A 20,640-nucleotide genomic window follows, 5' to 3' on the forward strand; every position below is an offset into this window, starting at 1 on the left:
CTCTGCTGCTTGGTCCGTTTTCGGTGGGTAATTCTGTAACGGCTGTCTGTAAGAGGGAACCAAGTTGCAGCAGAGGATGTGTTCATCATTAGAATTTTAATACAAAAAAACAAGAGAACACTACAAAATGAACAAAAACGACAGCAAACAGTCCTGTTAGGAAAATACTCTAAACAGAAACAATTACCCACAAAACCCAAAGGAAAAACATGCTCCTTATGTGTGACTCCCAATCAGCACCAACGAGCTTCAGCTGTGCCTGATTGGGAGCCACACACGGCCCAAAACAAAGAAATACCAAAACATAGAAAAAGGAACATAGAACGCCCACCCAATGTAACACCCTGGCCTAACCAAAATAAAGAACAAAAAAACCCTCTCTATGGCCAGGGCGTTACAGGCTTAACCATTTTTAACAAAGAAATCAACATTTCCCAACTGGCTGATGATACTACTCTTTTCTTAAAAAAAACAGGTCGCCCTTAATGCTAACACTGCATTCTCTATTGCATCAGGATTAAAACGGAATGTTTCTACATTTGAAATCTTATGTTTATTTGACTCTGATGATGAAGAAATATAAAATATTCATGTAAAGGACTGTGTTAAATATTTAGGAATACATCTGTCAAAAAACCACTTAGTCAGACAACATGAATTTCTCTCCTAAAATTAAGAAAACCAAAAATATATTTAATAATTGGCTACAAAGTGATCTTTCTATACTTACATTTAAGTCATTTAGCAGACACTCTTATCCAGAGCTACTTACAGTAGTGAGTGCATACATTTCATACAGTACTGGTCCCCTGTGGGAATTGAACCCACAACCCTGGCGTTGCAAACACCATGCTCTACCAACTGAGCCACACGGGATATACTTGGGAGAGTACTTCTGTCCAAGGCAGAGGGACTGTCTCGTTTTGTGTACCCCTCATTATCTATATTTGTAAATTCTGCTACTTGTAAAGAGATCAATAAGACCTTTCTTGACTTCATCTGGAAAAATATGTCTCACAAACTAAAAAAGTCAGTCCTTTCTAATAAAAGAGCTGAAGGTGGTCCGGAAGTGTTGGAATTTGTTGACATAAATAAAACAACAAAAGATGTTTGATCAATAATGATTCAATATGGTATTTCATTCCAAATAATGTGTTTAATAAGTTGGGAGGTCTTCAATTTTTACTGAAATGTAATTATATTGCTGAAAGATTACCCGCTAAATTGGCTAGGTTTCGCCAACAAGCTCTAATGGCCTAGAAAATATGTTTCCTGCACAATTTTCCCCCACATAAAGCTCTTTTGTGGAATAATTCAGACATAACTGTAAGGAATAAGTAATTGTTCTACCCCAACTGGCATGAGAGGAATATTGACTTTGTTCTTGATGTTTTCGACAAAAAGGGTAATATTCTCACATATGAACAATTTATAACATTGAAAGAGTTTCCAATACCTTTCAAAGAGTTTATTTCTGTGATCAAAGCCGTTCCCAGTGGTCTAACTACACTAATGAAAACTCATTTTAGCTTTGGTAATGATCACAAAGTTTATCCAGAACTCAGATTGGAAGGCGTGGGCTTACTTGAGAAATCTTGTTGTAATAAATATATAAGACAAATTCTTCATTCACAAAACCAACTTACACTGAGAGGAATTATTTTCTGGAACATCCTTATTCCTGACATTGTCTGGAAGAATGCATGGTTAAGGCCTTACAAATATTGTATACCAAACAAAGTTAAGGAAGTGCACTTTAAAATTTTACATAAGATATATCCATGTAATTCTATGATATCCAAATTTGTGGCTATTGATGATATCTGCGTTTTCTGTGAAAAAGAAGGCGAGAATCTGTCTCACTTGTTCTTTGAATGTAAATTAGTGTCATGAATTTTGGGAAAACCTTGCAAAATACTTATTTAGCATTATGAACACTACCCATGTTTTTGACATGAAGGATATAATATGTTACTATTGCAATGATAACAAGACCATTGAAATGATTGTGATTTTTTTTATTCTTGTGGCCAAATACTTTACACAAACAAAAATTCCAAAATTCTATACCAAAATTACACTTGTTTTGATTGAATTTAACTATTTTATTAAAACATTAACCCTAGTGAATAACAACAAGAATAACATTTTCCTGAATCATTATAATAAGATTTTTTCAGAGTGATTACAATTGCACTAGAATTGTTTACTTTTATATTACTTGATATTTTTTGTATGTTTTAGTATTTTTTCGTTAATACCTGCGTTCTGTTTTGTATGATGTAACAATGTAAATTGTTGATCTGTATTTTGAATTTAAAAAAATAAAATTAACATTTTACGTAGTTATTACACTATTCCTCGTATTTCATGTCATAACGATTCATCGATACGTATGCTCATACGACGCTGGAAAAGTTTTGTCTCGCGCACCTGCCCTTCCCCAAACTCTGGACAGTGCTGGTCATTAAAAAAAAGCTAGCTAGCTAGCTGATGGATGCAAACAATGGCCTTCCCAAAAAACAGCAAAACGACATCTGTTTCAGTAGCTATAGTTAGCCAGCTAACTATCTAGCTAGGTGTAAGCATCTAAAATACCCTTCATTTATAAAACAGTTCTTATTTGATTAACGGTGGTCGGACCCATCTATGTGAAGCTAGCCACAATAAGGATTAGTCGCAATAGTGGAATTTGCGGTTAGCCTTCAAAATAAAAGAATGTCATTGACAGATGCAAATGGATACAAATAGTGGAATTATGCCATAATTGAACAAATCATGCTAAAACGAGGTTAGAATATTGTTATATAAAATCAACAAAAGACAATAGCTAGTTAATTAGACAAAATTATGTTGAAATCACACAAAGTATTAGACTTTAGAATAGCATTGGGGTCATACTTATTTCACTGCACATACAGCCTTACCTATGAATTGTGGATCAATGACATGGGGTATCAGTCTACTCAGTGATACCCAGAGAACACCCAGAGTGTCGTAGCTCTTATTGCGGGACTCCACTGTGAATTGAGCCACATTTATTGTACCAGTCAACCAACTACGTGTATTGAACACTATTCCATAGGAAAAACAATGCAACATGTATGTTTTGGATTCTGAGAACTCTATGGGACTATGGGAAAAAAGTACTTGGGTACTGAGTAGACTGATACCCCATTTCATTGATCCCCAATCCAACCCTATTTAAAACTTCTTCAGGATTGGTGGGTCCCCTGCGGGATGTTTGAGCTAACGTAGGCTAATGTGATTAGCATGAGGTTGTAAGTAACAAGAACGTTTCCCAGGACATAGACATATCTGATATTGTCAGAAAGATTAACAATAATTTAAGCTAACTGCACTGTCCAATTTACAGTTGCTATTACAGTGAAATAATACCATGCTATTGTTTGAGGAGAATGCACAGTTTTGAACATGAAAAGTTATTAATAAACAAATTAGGCACATTTAGGCAGTCTTGATACAACATTTTGAACAGAAATGCAATGGTTCATTGGATCAGTCTAAAACGATGCACATACACTGCTGCCATCTAGTGGCCAACATCTAAATTGCACCTGGGCTGGAATAATACATCAAGGCCTTTCTCTTGCATTTCAAAGATGATGGTACAAAAAAAACCCTGCATGTTTTTTTCTTTGTATTATCTTTTACCAGATCTAACTTATTATATTATCCTACATTCCTTTCACATTTCCACAAACCTCAAAGTGTTTCCTTTCAAATGGTACCAAGAATATGCATATCCTTGCTTCAGGGCCTGAGCTACAGGCAGTTAGATTTGGGTATGTCATTTTAGGCGAGAAAAAGGGGCCGACCCTTAAGAGTTAACATTATCTAGTCTAAATATGGCATGATTCCACCAATTGCGTCACTTTCAACAAGGACCTTTTATTTTGAAGGCAAAACGCAAATTCCACTATTGTGGCTAGCTTCACAACACATACCAGGTCCGGTCAAGCCTCACTAGCCAGATGAAGCTAGGTGGTTGTTTATAAGGTTAGCTTAGGGAAACAGGGTTAAGTAGCTGGCTAGCCATTTAAAAAAAAAAGAACTATAGTTCAATTTCAATAGGCGAACAACAAGTGGCTACCTAGCGAATACTTACTCACAATGATTCCTAAATCATTGCTAAGAATATTGAAAATGACTGCAGTTTCTACTGGTCATTGTTTTCAGGCTGGTTGTATTGGTGCTATCTAGGTACCAAGCTAAAGCTAGCTAGCGACACCAGAAGTTGCTAATAACATCTGTATCAAAAATATTTGCACACTTTGTTGATCCTGCTCGTTTGGTGGCGCTTGGCTTGCACGTGCAAATTGAGCACACACAACATTCTATAATAGAATTGTGTTATTTGACGTGTCAAATTAAAAGCTTATTTGATTTGTCAAATATTATTGTTTGACGTGTATCTTTTTGACACGCAAAGAGCCAAACGGTGTTCCATAGAATTTTGTTATTTGACGTGTCAAATTAAAAGTTTATTTGACGTGCATATTTTTTGACACGCAAAGACCCAAACAGCGTTCCATAGGCAGTGGCATCAAGGATTTGATGTCAGCAACCCCCGGGTTTTCAGCTCACTTCCCGCAGAACAGGGAATTTGGAACTGGCAACCCTCTGGTTACTTGCTTACCTCTCTTAACAGCTAGGCTACCTTCTGTGATGTAGGTTTGCCTCCAACTATGAATACAGTTGAAGTAATGCAAGTTTGATGCACTGCAACTGAAAAATAGAACTAAGGTCAAGGTCGGTCGCCTGCCTTTTCTAGAGTGCATTTTTCTACACTTGTTTTAGAATGCAAGCTTACGTGGGGTTTTTGTTTTTCAAGACATTATTTGGATATCCATTTCTATGGTCTAAAATCTATACATCCGTGTGGAGTTGACTGGCATTGCTAGAAAGGGTGAAAAACTCACATTGATAAAGCTGATGTTGAGCTCTTTGGCGGTGTAGCTTCTGCAGGTTTCTGTGTACATACACATCGTAGTCGCGAATGATACGGGTGATGATGTCAGAAGTGGAGGAGATGCCTTGTGTCCGCTGTGTGGGTGCGACGAAGGGAGAAGCTGACCGTTACACATGCATTTGCATACATTATATGAAGTCGACTAAACCCAATGCAGCAAAGCCACAATGGCATATGCAAGTCCTGCCCAGATGAAACCCCTAACCAAGCCTTTGCTTTCAAAGTTGATTATATTTGGCCTCCCGAGTGGCGCAGTGGTCTAAGGCACTCCTGCGGCAGGCTGGGTGCAATGCATGCTGACACAGTTGCCAGGTGTATGGTGTTTCCTCTGACGCATTGGTGCGGCTGGCTTCCGGGTTAGGTGGGTTGTGTCTCGACCTTTCCCTCTCCCGAGTCCGTATGGGAGTTGCAGTGGTGGGACAAGACTGTAACTACCAATTGGGGAGAAAAAGAGGTAAACAAAAAAAAAGAGTTGGTTATATAATTTCATGATCTTTTAGAACTTGTCAAACATTGCTTAAAATGTATCAGGGTTTCTTTTTTAAAGGCATTTATACAGGTAATTCTGATATGTCCACTATAGGCCAAAGGTCAAAGTTCTGTTGACCCAAACGTTCCGAAAATTATGGATAGCTGTGAATCTAAGCTTTCCAATGATATATGATTAAAGGGTATAAGTAAGCAATAACGTGTTGTATACGGACATTGTCATAGGGTGCTAATCTCTATGGGCAAAATTAATGGGATGGAGGGATGAAAGAAAGTAATAACACACAAAAAGCTACCAATGCTGCACTGCTACTACACATTTTCCAATTCTAGGGACTAAAAGCCCAATTTGCACAGGACTAGTATTACTATGGAATTTCGGTTAATTAATTATTACCCCAGCATGTCCGTTTTTCCAGTGGACGATTCGGACGGGATTAGTTTTACCAAACTGCCCCTGTAAATCTTTTTTTTCCTCATTCAAAACTGACCGTTATAAGCCTGGAGGCCCTTCTAGGCATGAAGATATTTCACATCTAGGGATATCCTAATATTGGTCTAATGGCCTTCAGTTGGGTAAAAGTCAAAATAATAATGCATATCAATAAGAACCATGAACTATAACCTATGCAGACATTTAATTAACTGATGTATTTGGCAATTTATCAATTAATTGGCACAATATTGTGCACTTCATCTTTTAAATATTAAGTGCACAATATTGTGCACTTTATCTTTTAAAAGAAGTATGTCACTAGGAAAGTTGATATATGACAAAACGGACTATTCATCTGTAGGCTACGTGTATAGCATTTTGAAGAATCAATTTCTTCCCATGTTCTTACCCAAACTGGGCCCAGACTCTGTAATATCCCTCAAAACACAGGGATGACAATTCACGCAGGGTAAGTATTATCAGAGGACCAGAGAGTTTGCCAAAAAACAGTAGGTTTTTTTGGCTGGGATAATAAACCTTCCAAGTAAAAACTATTGACATGGCAGATTCGGATGGGACTAAAATGACAGATGTTACTGAGCTCCACCAGTAAAACTTAGCCCATCTGAACATTTTAGAGCACGTACATTTTCATACCCCCCCCCCATGGGAATCAAACCCATAACCCTGGTGTTGCACGTGCCATGCTCTACCAACTGAGCCACACAGGACCAGTTGTTTGTTTATATTTCTCTTTCAATACAACATTACACATTTGAAGTGCATGAACCCATACAATGTTATTTGGCATGCAGCCACTCAAGAAAATAACATGTCAAACAATAACAAGGACACACCTTTTTTTTATTTGATTAAGCAGAAATAGTAGATGTCATTGTCTTAGCCACACAGTGCAAATCTTCTGATTCAAAAGACCTTTAATTTCCTTTCGTTGACTGAAGAAATTACTGGAAATACAGAAAAGGCGTCACATAACATATTCATTACACTATAAAGGGTATAAGACACCAGATACTGGCCGTGTACAACCAAGAATAGTTAAGAGTTTAGTCCTAGAATGAAGTCACTGTGATCTTGTGTTCTGGAATTTATACCACAGGAGAATCAGACATTCACCGCATTTGGTTTTGGCACATCAATCAACACATACAGCAGTCATCACTGTACAAATACCCATGTAGTTCCCTGAAACAACAACATCTCCAATCTTTTTTTTTTTTTCAGTTATGTAAGGCAAAGATGACAAGGGTGTGCTTACCCTGTTTGGCAATGCCAAAGAGGGGAAAAGAGAAATAGGGAAAAAAAGGAATGGACAGATGGTAGTTGATCATCTTCAGTCTTGTGAGGCACCATGAAACCACTTGATGTGTAGAGGAATGCTGGAAACAGGTGATGATGGTAGGGCTCCTGATATTACATTCCCATTCGAATGCTCTGAATGATCTGGAAGATTGCTGCAAAATATCAGAGAACACTATTAAGCATTCGATACGTTTGAGAGAGGGATATTAAATAGGGCCCTCAATCACATTACATAAACTGATAGTTCCACGGTGGTTTATGTACTCTTGATTTACTGATTTATTTATCCCACTTGTGGAAGGGAAAAAAACATACGTGATAGTATGACGCAGAAAATACAAACCCATCTTATCTTTAGATTGAGCATTTAAATACAGAGGTTATTCCTGCTTCTATCAAATGGGATGGTTAGATTAGATTGATGAACTGGCGTCTTGTTCCCGGACAAGCTAAACACCATCTTCGCCCGCTTTGAGAAGAACACAGTGCCACCGATGTGGCCTGCTCCCAGGGACTGTGGGCTCTCGTTCTCCATGGCCGACGTGAGTAAGACATTTAAACGTGTTAACCCTCGCAAGGCTGCCGGCCTAGACGGCATCCCTAGCCGCGTCCTCAGAGCATGTGCAGACCAGCTAGCTGGTGTGTTTACGGACACATTCAATCTCTCCCTACCCCAGTCTGATGTCCCCACTTGCTTCAAGATGTCCACCCTTGTTCATGTACCCAAGAAAGCAAAGGTAACTGAGCTAAATGACTATCTCCCCATAGCACTCACTTCTGTCATCATGAAGTGCTTTGAGAGGCTAGTTAAGGATCATATCACCTCCACCTTACCTGACACCCTAGACCCACTTCAATTTGCATACCGCCCCAATAGATCTACAGACGATGCAATCGGCATCACACTGCCCTATCCCATCTGCACTGCCCGCAACCGTAGGGCTCCCCAGAGAGTGGTGCAGTCTGCCCAACGCACCACTACCTGCCCTCCAGGACATCTACAGCACCAAAACTGGGAGACAGAAAAACAGCTTCTATCTCAAGGCCATCAGACTGTTAAATAGCCATCAATAGCCAGCTACCATCTGATTACTCAACATTTCACCTTAGAGGCTGCTGCCCTATATACATAGACATGGAATCACTGGTCACTTGAATAATGGAACACTAGATACTTTAATATTGTTTACATACGGCTTTACTCATTTCATATGTATATACTGTATTCTATTCTATTGCCACTCGACATTGCTCGTCCTAATATTTACATCTTTTTTTAACTCCATTCTTTTACTTTTAGATTGTGAATTGTTAGATACTACTGCACTGTTGGATCTAGGAACACAAACATTGCGCTACACCCGCAATAACATCTGCAAAATATGTGACCAATAAAATTTTATTTGAATCTGAAAAATGTATGTGCGCGCCTATTCAGCAGTAGCCTACTGGCTATGGCATCACTGTACAGCATACAAATCAAGTCACATTTTATTGGTCGCATACACATACTTAGTAGATGTTTTGCGGGTGTAGCGAAATGCTTGATTGTTGGATAGGACTTTGCAAAAGTAACACTACACTTCTTCCATATGCTTATTAGGTACAGACAGGAAGTATAACTATCTAAAACTCTGTCCACAGCCAGAGGGCCTAAGCTCAAGGTTTGTGAGAGTAAGTGGATATAGTGGTGAACTTCAACCTTTCAGTCAAACAGCACTTATTTGAGAGACTGATGTTTGAAATCATATTGCATCTCCTAACCTAGCCAAAGAATGTACTCTTAAGGAGTGTAGGCAAGCATACCGTTACTCCTTAAAGCCAATTTATGCTTGATTTGAAAATGTGGTTGGAGGCTCCGTATGGAGGGTGTGAAGCAATTGCGGAGCATCCAGAGGGATGCAGAGGCCAAACGGAGCTCCGTACCGCATCGCCATGCGCCTCGAAAATGCTGTAACAATGAGGGCGCAGTATAGCTCCACAATGAGATGATTGGTTGACGATAGGTGGGGGCGGGAGGTCCTGTTTAAACACAAACTCACTTCCTTGACAACAGCTCTGCGCTACTCCACGAAGCGCAAGAAGTATGAATGCCCTGACTTCTGCAGAGGCCGTATCACCTTAAATGCTGCACGGCCAATGCAGTCAGATGGACATGAAAAGGCGCTGCATGGTCAAAGGATGTTATGTTATTTTCAGAAGTAGACTGGCTCTAGCAGCCAAAACAGCCAAATACTCCATCTAAACATTAATCGATTCTCATTTGCAATACTTTTCTAGAAACAAAACCTATTACTTTCATATCAAATCAAAACAATTTCACAAATGCAAAATACACCCTTAATGTACATTATTTTATCTCGATTTATTGCAGTTACAGCCGACAGTATTTTTCAGTTCTAACATGTTTCTGGCGGCCTTCTTCCATTACACACAGGTGTTTGGAGCATGCTCTATAGCTAATTAGCACAGGTGGTCGCCACTGTCTTCCGTAAACACACACTGTAACATGGAGATAATGGCCGTGTGATTGCCAGAAGATACCGACCCTACCGTTACACTGGTTTACACTGAGCTGCACTGAGGTCGGAATGTAATTGCCATTGCAAAATGCATTGAGGCAAGTTTTCTGACCCATATCTCGCACCGGGTCCACGGTGTCTTAATGTAACCATGATTGCGTTCTGACCTCAGTGCAGCTCAGTGTAAACAGGTGTAATGGTAGGGTCAGTATCTTCTGGCAAGGCTGTGTGGGAACACTAACCCAAACCCTATAAAAAGGTCTGTAGTAATTTAACCTTTTGTTTTTTGAAAGTTATTTCTCGCTGATATGAAAGATATGATCCTTATGTTTCCAAAACTGTACCGCAAGCCACACATGTTCACGTTGAAACCTAGCCTTTGATCATGACTCTCAGTTCCATTACAAATAAGAGTCATTGAATGAAGGCCTCTTCTGTATTTTATTCTCCAAAAAACTAAACGTTAAATTGATACACACCTTTTATGCGGTTAGTATTCCCACAAAGCCATATATCCCCGTTACATGTTTACGAAAGACAGAGGGACCACCTGTGCTAATTAGTTATCTATATCATGCTCCGAACACCTGTGTGTAAAAGAAGAAGGCTACCAGAAACATGTTGTCACTGAAAAATACTGTTGGCTGCAACTATGATAAAGGCGGTTAACAGTGTGCAGTATGTGTATTTTGCATTTGTGAAATTATTTAGATGTGATATGAAAGTAAATGGCTTTATGTTTCTAGAACTGTGTCGCAATTGAGAAGCAATTCAAGTTTCGAGTATTTGGCTGTTTTGGCTGCCAGAGCCAGTCTACCTCTGAAAATAACATAAGGTCCTTGGTAACGTTAGGCTTCTTTAGAGTACATATTGGGCTAGTTCAGACCAAGGGTGCGCTTTTAACTAAAGTCCCCCGGGATGAAGATATCTTCTTCAATAGGCGCTAAAGGTAGTTAGTGTCTATGAATGGGGAACTCCTTACCTGAATCACATAATATTAGCCGCGTAAAACATTTGGTTTATCATGAGACATAGGCCTAAAGACATTTTCAATCAGTTCTAAAACATGGGGAAATAAGCCAATAATGTATAACATGTTTGTATACATCATTGGAAAAAAACATGTGTACACTGTACATATGCATTTACCTGATCCACAGACGACAAAGATGAATAATGCCAGAAGCCATGGTCCCACTGCCACCTTGTCTTCACCTGGATTTCTCTGCAGAAATAGATCAGAAACCAACATCAAGATACATCAAAATGTTGAAGTAAACTTTTAGATATGTTGAAACCATTCAAACAAGTAGCAGGCTATTATTTTCAAACAAAATAGAAATGTATCTAGTACAGTCTTCACTGACTATTGATTGAATGTATCCCAAAAATTTACCGTGGATTTGGCCACATTGCCTCTCAGCGTGATGTTTTTGCTGTGTTTCTCGTTGGCCATGCGTATTCTCTGTTTTGCCACCATTGTTTAAGCTAATTGTAGCCTTTTAGCTATTGATTATTTATGAAGTTGTAGCTGTCAAATGTAGACAGTAGGCTAATTTCCAAAGCTCGGTCGCCGTTTAGTGATGAGTGAGTGGTGGAGTCCGTTTTGCATGCCCCGGTACCCGGGCGTAATAGACTTTAGACCATTCCAATTGGTCCTTCAGTAAAATCTCGATTCAGCGGGGCACCGGATCATGCAAAACGAACTACACCATTGGCAGGGTGTCTCGAATTTGTCTACGTACACACAAAGTAGACCACTCCCACACAGGAAGAGCTATTCCGTGGTCGTGTCATTCCTCAAATGTTTTTTCTTTTCTTAGAAAGAATACAAAATTGCTAAAAGCATTTCATAAAAATACTTTTTTTTATAGATCAGCATGTATTTGTTCATAAACAACATTCAACTTAGGAGTGAATTTATTATGGACATAAAATGTGATTAGTCACATATTTCATGATGATGTGGCCAATGTTCCAATGACACGCCCCTTTTTTCTTGAGACTTCCGCATTTCCTTCTGCAGATTATTCTCTTTCCGGTACATCATGGCGCCCCCCATACCTATTTTAGCAGGTGGGTTACTTTATTGAAGAGTATACTCTTTATTTGTTGTTTACGTGTTGTTTTATATGTTAACCTGGGTTGTAGAATATACGCAACGGCCCATCTTAACTGTCATGTGAGTTGGGATGCTGAATTATTTCCTTAATTTCAAGTCGACTGTGACCTGCTGTTGTCAGAGTAATAATGTTACAAGCTAGCCAAACGCTTTATAAACATTTTGGCAGCTGCTGTAGCATTGCAAGCCCAATTCCATTCCAATCAGATTTACCTTCTGCTGATGATAATGTGGCGAATTCTTTCATCTTACATAGTTATTACATCAGTGATTTTAGACTAACTGCTGCTGTTATTGTGATCACACAGTCCGGGGATCTGACGGGACAGTGCTGCTCCGTGGACCCCCAAACTGCGAAAAGAATGCAGATTTTCAAAGGTCATTCCCCTTCTATCAATTTTAAATTGTTAGCCAAATCAATCACTGTGCAGCCGTTTCAAATTCTATTTTTATTTACTAAACCTTTCAATTTCAGGGACCCTCGGCAAAGTAGATATGTGGCTTTCAGCAAGGACGGGACATTGTTTGCATGGTGCAATGGAGAGAAGTAAGAAAAGCTACATCGTGACACTATGTCTGTGTCCAAAATTCCACCCTATTCCCTATATAGTATACCACTTGACTTGAGCCCTATGTATCAGTATGCAGAATTAGTATACAACCCTTGCATGCTGTAGTGTGAATGACATTAGTCCTGTAGACTACCTCTTCAGTCATTGGAATATTTTGCATGCGTTGAGACTGTTCCGATTACAGTTGTTCTCATGCCCATGTTTTGTTTGTCAGGGTCACTGTTGTGAAGGTTGCAGATGGCTCTCAAGTCAGGTTGTTTGACCTTCCAAAGACTGCAATGTTGGAGTTCTCTCCGCTGAACACTGTGCTGGCTACATGGCAGGTGTATAGCAGTAAGTTTCCATAACTACATTGAAATGCAATAAAACATTATAAGGTTTGGTTAGATGATGATGAATGGAAAACACTGACTCTTGATATTGTACTCCTTAGCATATTTCAGGAATCTATTTATGGCTAAAGGGCTCCACACACTACGCAAATGGGGTGACGGAGAGTCACTTTCTACGTAGTTCTATGTACCTTTTATTCACAGAATTTTTGTTTGCCATATTTTTTAGAACGGACCATATACGTTACTCTGTTTGCCTAGTGTATTAGAGCCCTCAAGCAGGCACACAAGTAGGGAGTCGAAATGTATTCCGTTTGAAACTAGATATAATTTGAATGTCATGTCCATTGCAATGTATGGTTTGTGGTTGTTTGTGCTGCACTAGCAATCATCTTTACAATAAGTAATGTAATTATAGTTTCCCTTTCTCTTGTCAGAGACACAGGACAACCCACAGGGAGATGCCAACTTGCAGCTGTGGGATTTGAAAACTGGGACCTGCCTCAAGGCTCTCTACCAGAAGAAGGTACAGGGATGGTGAGTTTGCACAGTGTTCTATTATTGTGTGTTTGTCCATCTGTAAAGAAATGCAGAGGATTAGCCAGCAGCATAACACCCTGCATCCCACTACTGGCTTTCCTCTCAAGCTAAGCAGGGTCGGTCCCTGGATGGGAAACCAGATTCTGCTGGAAGTGGTGTTGGAGGTCCAGTAGGGGGCACTTTCCCTCTGGTCTAAGGAGATCCCAATGCCCCGGGGCAGTGAAGGGGACATTACCCTGCGTAAGTTGCCGTCTTTCAGATGGGACATTAAAACAGGTGTCCTGACTCTGTGGTCACTAAAGATCCCATGGCACTTATCATAAAAGCAGGGGTGTTAGCCGGTGGCCTGGCTAAATTCCTATCCTGGCTCCTTTCAATCACCCCCAGCTTCCAATTGGCTCATTCATCCCCCTTCCTTCCCCCTGTAACTCTTCCCCAGGTTGTTGCTGTAAAAGAGAATATGTTCTCAGGCAACTTACCTCGTAAAATAAGGGTAAATAAATACATTAGTATGTGTTGCCCATCAATGATGCACAGATGTGACTGCGTTAGAAACTGGGTCTCCTGTGTGCCCGCTAAGCTAAAGCCTAGGCCCAAGTCTATGACAAGGTTACTAATCATGTGAGTGTGATTTAATTAATGATGGACTTGGGAAGGCTAGAAAATGTCTGCCACCACTTTGTCCTACTGTCGGTCATTATCACCCCTCGCTCCATTGAATAGAACCTGAAAATGATGACAGTTTTTAGTTATGTTTGCATCATGCCCTTTATTTTCTGAACAGATCATTTTTTGTCTTGTCAATGTGTACAGGTGTCCAAGTTGGTCAGATGATGAGAAGATTGCGGTCAGGAGTGTTAACAATGAACTTCACTTTTTTGAGAACAACGATTTTAGTAAGTGTCTTCATTGCCCCCTTTCTTGTCCACCATAAATTGTATTTATTTATTTATTGAAAGTTTATTCAACCAGGAATTCCCATTGAGGTCAAGAGATCTCCTTAACAATGGAGAACAAGCTATGATGGCAGCTCCCATCTGATGTGACACATAGAACCAATAATTTATTGAGAGAACTAGGTAGTGATTGTGCACTTTATATTGTAAAAGTACCAATATTTGTATTAGTTAATCATCTCTTTTTCCAGTCACCATTGCCAATAAGCTTCACTTGCAGAAGGTGTCTGAGTTTATGCTGTCCCCTGGAAGTCAGCCTAGTAAGGTATACCTCTGTTTTATCTTGTTTTCATATATCTGTTTGGTTAGCTGACTGTAGAAGAGGGTATTGACATTTGCCACTGTGTTTCTGCTGAAGGTGGCTGTTTATGTCCCCGGGAGCAAAGGTGCCCCCTCGTTTGTCCGGCTATACCAATACCCCAACTTTGGTGGCCCGACCTGTGCTCTGGCCAACAAGAGTTTCTTTAAGGCCGACAGGGTGACTATGCTATGGAACAAAAAAGGTTGGTCAACGTTTATAATAGAATTATGTTAAGTAAATGTTATGGAGAATGTGTGGTTTGCGTTATCCTAATAAAGTTTGTAGTTGTAGAAGATTACTGCCATGACGGCTTTTGTTTTTTCCCATCAGCCACTGCGGTTCTGGTGCAGGCTAGCATAGAGGTGGATAAAACAGGAGCCTCATACTACGGAGAACAAACTTTACACTACTTGGCCACCAATGGGGAGACTTCTGCGGTGCAGCTACGTGAGTCTGCAGATTTGTATATAGTGTGTTTTTACTCCAGCATTATTTGTATGTCTGAAGGCATGGTCATTCGTTATGTTTTTAGCTGTTACACTGGACATGTAGATTTTGCCTGCGTGAGCCACATTATTAAGTGTTCTCTGGCGTGAGCGGCGCGTCATTCTTAAAAAATAGAACCAGAGTGCAATTGTACGCTGAGCAGCTCGAACCTCTGAATGAGCCACACTGCTTACGCCCAGGTTTCATTTCAATGAATTTAGCTGATGGTCTGTGGTTCATAAACGTGTGGTATCTATCTGTGTTGTGAACAGAGAAGAACGGGCCCATCTACGATGTGGCATGGAGCCCAAGCTCCACAGAGTTCTGCGTGGTCTATGGCTTCATGCCCGCCAAGGCTACTGTCTACAACCTCAAGTGCGACCCTGTCTTCGACTTCGGCACGGGCCCCCGCAATGCCGTCTACTACAGCCCCCAGGGCCACATCCTGGTCTTGGCCGGCTTCGGGAACCTGCGGGGCCAGATGGAGGTGTGGGATGTCAAGAAGTGGAAGCAGGTGTCCAAGCCCCAGGCGCCCGACTCCACCCACTTCGCCTGGTGCCCGGATGGTGAACACGTCGTCACGTCGACCTGTGCCCCCCGGCTACGTGTCAGCAACGGCTACAAGATCTGGCACTACACCGGCACGGTTCTGTACAAGCAGGACACGCCGACGGGAACAGAGCTCTGGGAGACTGTGTGGCAGCCCTTCCCAGATGGGACGTTCCCTGAGAGGCCAGTGAAGTACCAGGCAGCACCCAGCGAGCTGGGCAGCACAGAGGCCAAGCCGGCCCAGGCCTACCGCCCACCTGCCCTGCGGAATAAACCAGTCACAGCCAGCTCCAAACTGGTGAGTAGAGGAGGTCCAGGGGTCAGGTTTGGGTTGTTTTCAGTAGGCATTCAATTGTAAAACAAAAATGTGCATTTAAAGAGAGAGTTCCCCAAATTCTAATTAGCATGTCCAATCATCTTTTAGTAACTTTATTGAGCTACATAATCAAATCAAATCGAATTTATTTATATAGCCCTTCTTACATCAGCTGATATCTCAAAGTGCTGTACAGAAACCCAGCCTAAAACCCCAAACAGCAAGCAATGCAGGTGTAGAAGCACGGTGGCTAGGAAAAACTCCCTAGAAAGGCCAAAACCTAGGAAGAAACCTAGAGAGGAACCAGGCTATGAGGGGTGGCCAGTCCTCTTCTGGCTGTGCCAGGTGGAGATTATAACAGCACATGGCCAAGATGTTCAAATGTTCATAAATGACCAGCATGGTCAAATAATAATAATCATAGTAGTTGTTGAGGGTGCAACAAGTCAGCAACTCAAGAGTAAGTGTCAGTTGGCTTTTTCATAGCCGATCTTTGAGAGTATCTCTACCGCTCCTGCTGTCTCTAGAGAGTTGAAAACAGCAGGTCTGGGACAGGTAGCACGTCCGGTGAACAGGTCAGGGTTCCAGCAGGTCTGGGACAGCAGGTCTGGGACAGGTAGCACGTCTGGTGAACAGGTCAGGGTTCCATAGCCGCAGGCAGAACAGTTGAAACTGGAGCAGCAGCACGGCCAGGTGGACTGGGGACAGCAAGGAGTCATCATGCCAGGTAGTCCTGAGGCATGGTCCTAGGGCTCAGGTCCTCCGAGAGAGAGAAAGAAAGAGAGAATTAGAGAGAGCATATTTAAATTCACACAGGACACCGGATAAGACAAGAGAAATACTCCAGATGTAACAGACTGACCCTAGCCCCCCGACACATAAACTACTGCAGCATAAATACTGGAGGCTGAGACAGGAGGGGTCAGGAGACACTGTGGCCCCATCCGATGAAACCCCGGACAGGGCCAAACAGGCAGGATATAACCCCACCCACTTTGCCAATCAGTTTGAAACACGTTGGGATGATTTAGACATAAAACGCATTGATGCTAATATTAGTGATACCAGGCATTGGTTTTGTGCCATAAATGCTGAAAAGTTAGCATTTGGAGACAGTGGCTAGGTAAACTAAACCAAAGGATGTATTGCTGTCTTACCTTGTCCATAGACTACTTACAGAGTAAAGAAACCATGATGTCATGTGAGTGAACTATCGTTTTAACCCCCTAAGGTCAATGTCGGCGTGGAAATCTAATTAGCATAATACATTTTTAAAAACGAAGTTTAAGAGAGATTTCTTTTGCATTGGATGCGTCTCAATCCACCACATCCGCCTATGTTGCACTTCCGCATCTGTGGTGAAAGGTGGCAGAGCTAGAGCGGTGTTTGTCAGACCATGAGACATCCTGAAAATCGGTCTTCTCACAAAATCGTCTGAACGTTTTGGCCTACAAACTATTATCACCCCTCTGTGGAATGATGAGACTCTCACGAACACGATGGTACCGTTTTGCTCGAAGACCATTACATGTGTCAGGAGACTCGTCTGACGTCGGTACAGCCGATCTGCCAACTTCTGTCTGTAGCGTCTAAACCGTTTGGGCAACACACTAATATTACCCCTCTGTGCAAAGGTGAGATTCTCACGAACATGTACAGTACTAGTCAAAAGTTTGGGGACACCTACTCATTTCAGGGTTTTCATTATTTTTTACTATTTTCTACATTGTAGAATAATAGTGAAGACATCAAAACTATGAAATAACACATGGAATCATGTAGTAACCATAAAAGTGTTAAACAAATCAAAATATATTTTGCCAAAAATATGGTTTTAAAAACATGTAAAACAACCCAAAAAATTTTTTTGTTCCTGATCTTAACAGATATGAGAGACACTTCAGAGCAAACTTCCTTTTGATATTTTTGGGACGATCTGTTGTTCCATGAAGTGAATCTGTTATTCAATGCGTTTGTATGGGCTAGTAGCAGTAAGGGCCAAAATTATTTTTCATCAAATCTGTTTTTTGGTGTCTTAAATTTTTTTGGTCAAATAACTAAATGATCCCTGTTATGACCATCTTAAAACAATTCCATATAACTTAGTAGAACCCACACACCTCTCCCCCGGCTTAAACTCTGATGGGTTAAAGGGCCAAATAAAGTTGTATTGAATCCACCCCTGAGGAGAAAGACCTAATAGTGATGAGGGAATATCCATAAATATCCACCCTTTTCTCTGTCAGCATGAAGAGGAGCCTCCACAGAACTTGAGGCCTGGCGCCACCGGGGACAAGCAGCTGTCAAAGACTGCTCTGAAGAACCAGAAAAAACGAGAGGCAAAGAAAGCAGCCAAACAGGTACAGATGCTTTGCATGATCTTCTCCTAATGTGCGGTAGAGCTACTGCTCTTGTCTAAGTTATCAGATGGGGAGAGTGGGAGTTAGCGAGGTAAGCAATTTCAAGTTGTGTGTATTATTTTTGTGACGTTTGAAGTCTTCTAGGGTTTGAACAAGTTATGTTTTCTGCTTGTGTAGGAGATAAACCCAGATGCCCTTGAGCCCCAGTCAGACCCATCTCCAGCCAGTAGTGCTCAGCCTGAAACCTCTTGTGGCGACCCAGAGACTGACAAGAAGATCAAGAACGTAAAAAAGGTAACAAAACACGGTCACTGTTTATTACTCAGGAGTTACTGTATCAGTTGGTGGCTGAAGTACCTATAGTAATCTGTTTGTTACTTACAAATTTACCTTCCAGTAATTTTCCAGATGCAATATACAGTACCAGTCAAAAGTTTGGACACACCTACTCTTTCAAGGGTTTTTCTTTATTTTTATTTTCTACATTGTAGGATAATAGTGAAGACATCAAAATTATGAAATAACACATATGGAATCATGTAGTAACCAAAAAAGTCGCTATTATTCTACAATGTAGAAAATAGTAAAAATAAAGAGAAACCGTTGACTGGTTTCCCGAATGTCTGTGGGAAAGCGAGTTTTACCTCTTACTGTAATTGACCTTTTTCATTTTCACTCCTATGAAAATGATTTATCACAAGCATACTGTAGACAAATGAGTCTTCAGTAAGTTCCACTTTAAGTGTTGCCCTTTTGGTGTTGAGAATGGCTTAGCTCTACTTTAATTCTGTTAATTTCAAACTGACCCCTAGAAACTGAAAGCTATCGACGAGCTGAAAGCCCTGCAAGCAACTGGGAAACCCATTCAAAAGAACCAGGTATTATTCTGACAAACTATTGTCACGCACACCGTCAATAAATATCCACAGTTAACACATTTGTATATTCAACTTGAAAATATCACAGAATTGTGTTAAAATATGTATTCTCTTTTTCTCCCTTGTCATTTCTCTTTTAGCTTGAAAAGATGGAAAAGGAGGCTCAACTCATGAAAGAGCTTGAGGATCTTCAACTAAAAGTGTAAAATAAATTACTGAATTTGTTCATGAATAAAACACAAAACATCCTTGCCATATGATCAAGATCCAAGAGCACTCTCAAAGCTATATTTAATGAACACAAATTCGGATCTCATACAATTTTTACTACTCGGGAAGGCTTTTCACATTTAAAGTACATTTGAGCCTTAACTTAAAAGCATCAAGGCACTATTGCTATGCAATGTATGTACAGGTTATTAAAGCCAGTGATAATACATATTATTTAGAATTTATGTATATAGTAAGCAGTTGACGGTTTCAACAGCTAGATGTTACGTTGGTTTTTACTTTAAGGTGAATTAACTAGTTTCAGTTCATTGAGATTATGAAATAAAATAAAAAGGTATGCTGCCAAAACAGTTCTTCTCATGGTTCCAAGAAATGGTTGCTAATTTCATAAATCGCCACAAAAAAAAAGTATAATTGAGAATAGTTTGTGTGATGTCACTATTATTGATTGAATTGGGTTATCATTGGACGACAGCATTGCCAATCACGGTTCTTCCTTTCCATTGGCAACCACACAACACACCAGTGATATTGTAACCACCCGAAAGGTAAACCAAGAAAAATAAACATTTATGTATAAAACGTTTTTGTGATCTCAAGGGTCGGTGGAGAAGCAAAATAGAATCCATCGTTCTATATTGGGTTAGGCGTTTAGCAACAGCTGTGCTGGACTGTGGTCGACATGGATGATAGTTCTGATGGTATGGGTGGGGATGATCAAAGTCATGGACCTGGTTGGTCTGGTGAAAAGGAAAAAGAATGACCCTTCTATAAGCGCTGCTGACAGCAGTGGCACTTCTACTGTTATGAAGGTAGTGAGAAAACTAAAGTGCTGTGCAACCTATTCGATTAACCAATGGCGTAAGAAAGATAGGTGAAGTCACATTATCCTGATTCGTTGGTAGTGGTAGACTTAATTTTCTGTGCTGACCATGTTCAACCGGGGACGATTCTGAAAATGAATACTCTCAATGGGAAGAAAAAAACAAGTTATGTCCCTGGAGCTGAGGGGGGTCATTTCTGGGATTCCAATATCTATGTCCATAGATTATATAAAATGAAATGTAGAGGGGAGCATAGTGATTGAAGCCAAAAGGCTGTTCAGTAAGAAAGGGGCAGAGAAGTGAAAGCCTGTCAGTATTATTCATGTTTGAGAAGGTTTTGCCTAAGGAAGTTCAGATGGGATTCCTGGCTTTCGCTGTTAGAGAGTTTGTCCCACCTCCATTAAGGTGTT

At 40.5% G+C, this 20,640-nt stretch overlaps 2 protein-coding genes across 3 annotated transcripts; one reads left to right on the top strand and one right to left on the bottom strand.

The window, feature by feature from the left end:
• Positions 1-6,756: 6,756 nt before the first annotated feature.
• Positions 6,757-11,458, bottom strand: LOC106580656 (stress-associated endoplasmic reticulum protein 1). The gene is made up of 3 exons (XM_014161952.2): positions 11,160-11,458; positions 10,913-10,988; positions 6,757-7,393 (listed from the first exon to the last, which is right to left on the bottom strand). Exons 1-3 carry the CDS (start codon positions 11,241-11,243, stop codon positions 7,353-7,355), a joined length of 201 nt encoding a protein of 66 aa, XP_014017427.1. The 5' UTR covers positions 11,244-11,458; the 3' UTR covers positions 6,757-7,352.
• A 280-nt stretch (positions 11,459-11,738) lies between these two features.
• Positions 11,739-19,992, top strand: eif2a (eukaryotic translation initiation factor 2A). Of its 2 annotated transcripts, NM_001140088.1 has the most exon segments (14): positions 11,809-11,839; positions 12,194-12,263; positions 12,361-12,432; positions 12,672-12,790; positions 13,227-13,326; positions 14,143-14,225; positions 14,477-14,550; positions 14,644-14,788; positions 14,917-15,033; positions 15,345-15,919; positions 18,184-18,297; positions 18,475-18,591; positions 19,110-19,175; positions 19,316-19,990. In NM_001140088.1, coding segments are annotated over 14 exon segments (1,746 nt in total). In that variant the 5' UTR covers positions 11,809-11,811; the 3' UTR covers positions 19,382-19,990.
• Positions 19,993-20,640: the final 648 nt, after the last annotated feature.

Source organism: Salmo salar, chromosome ssa20, assembly GCF_905237065.1.
Source record: "Salmo salar chromosome ssa20, Ssal_v3.1, whole genome shotgun sequence".
Classification (NCBI taxonomy): domain Eukaryota; kingdom Metazoa; phylum Chordata; class Actinopteri; order Salmoniformes; family Salmonidae; genus Salmo; species Salmo salar.

What these genes read in the sequence shown, in the direction of transcription:
- LOC106580656 (XM_014161952.2), bottom strand. Translation starts at nt 11,243, where the DNA reads ATGGTGGCAAAACAGAGAATACGCATGGCCAACGAGAAACACAGCAAA. An exon ending in GCAATGTGGCCAAATCCACG is followed by an intron (nt 10,989 to 11,159) that starts GTAAATTTTTGG and finishes CTATTTCTGCAG; the next exon opens with AGAAATCCAGGTGAAGACAA. An exon ending in CTTTGTCGTCTGTGGATCAG is followed by an intron (nt 7,394 to 10,912) that starts GTAAATGCATAT and finishes GATATTTTGCAG; the next exon opens with CAATCTTCCAGATCATTCAG.
- eif2a (XM_045702905.1), top strand. Translation starts at nt 12,248, where the DNA reads ATGCAGATTTTCAAAGGTCATTCCCCTTCTATCAATTTTAAATTGTTA. An exon ending in TTTTGAGAACAACGATTTTA is followed by an intron (nt 14,226 to 14,476) that starts GTAAGTGTCTTC and finishes CTCTTTTTCCAG; the next exon opens with TCACCATTGCCAATAAGCTT. An exon ending in AGATCAAGAACGTAAAAAAG is followed by an intron (nt 18,592 to 19,109) that starts GTAACAAAACAC and finishes ACTGACCCCTAG; the next exon opens with AAACTGAAAGCTATCGACGA.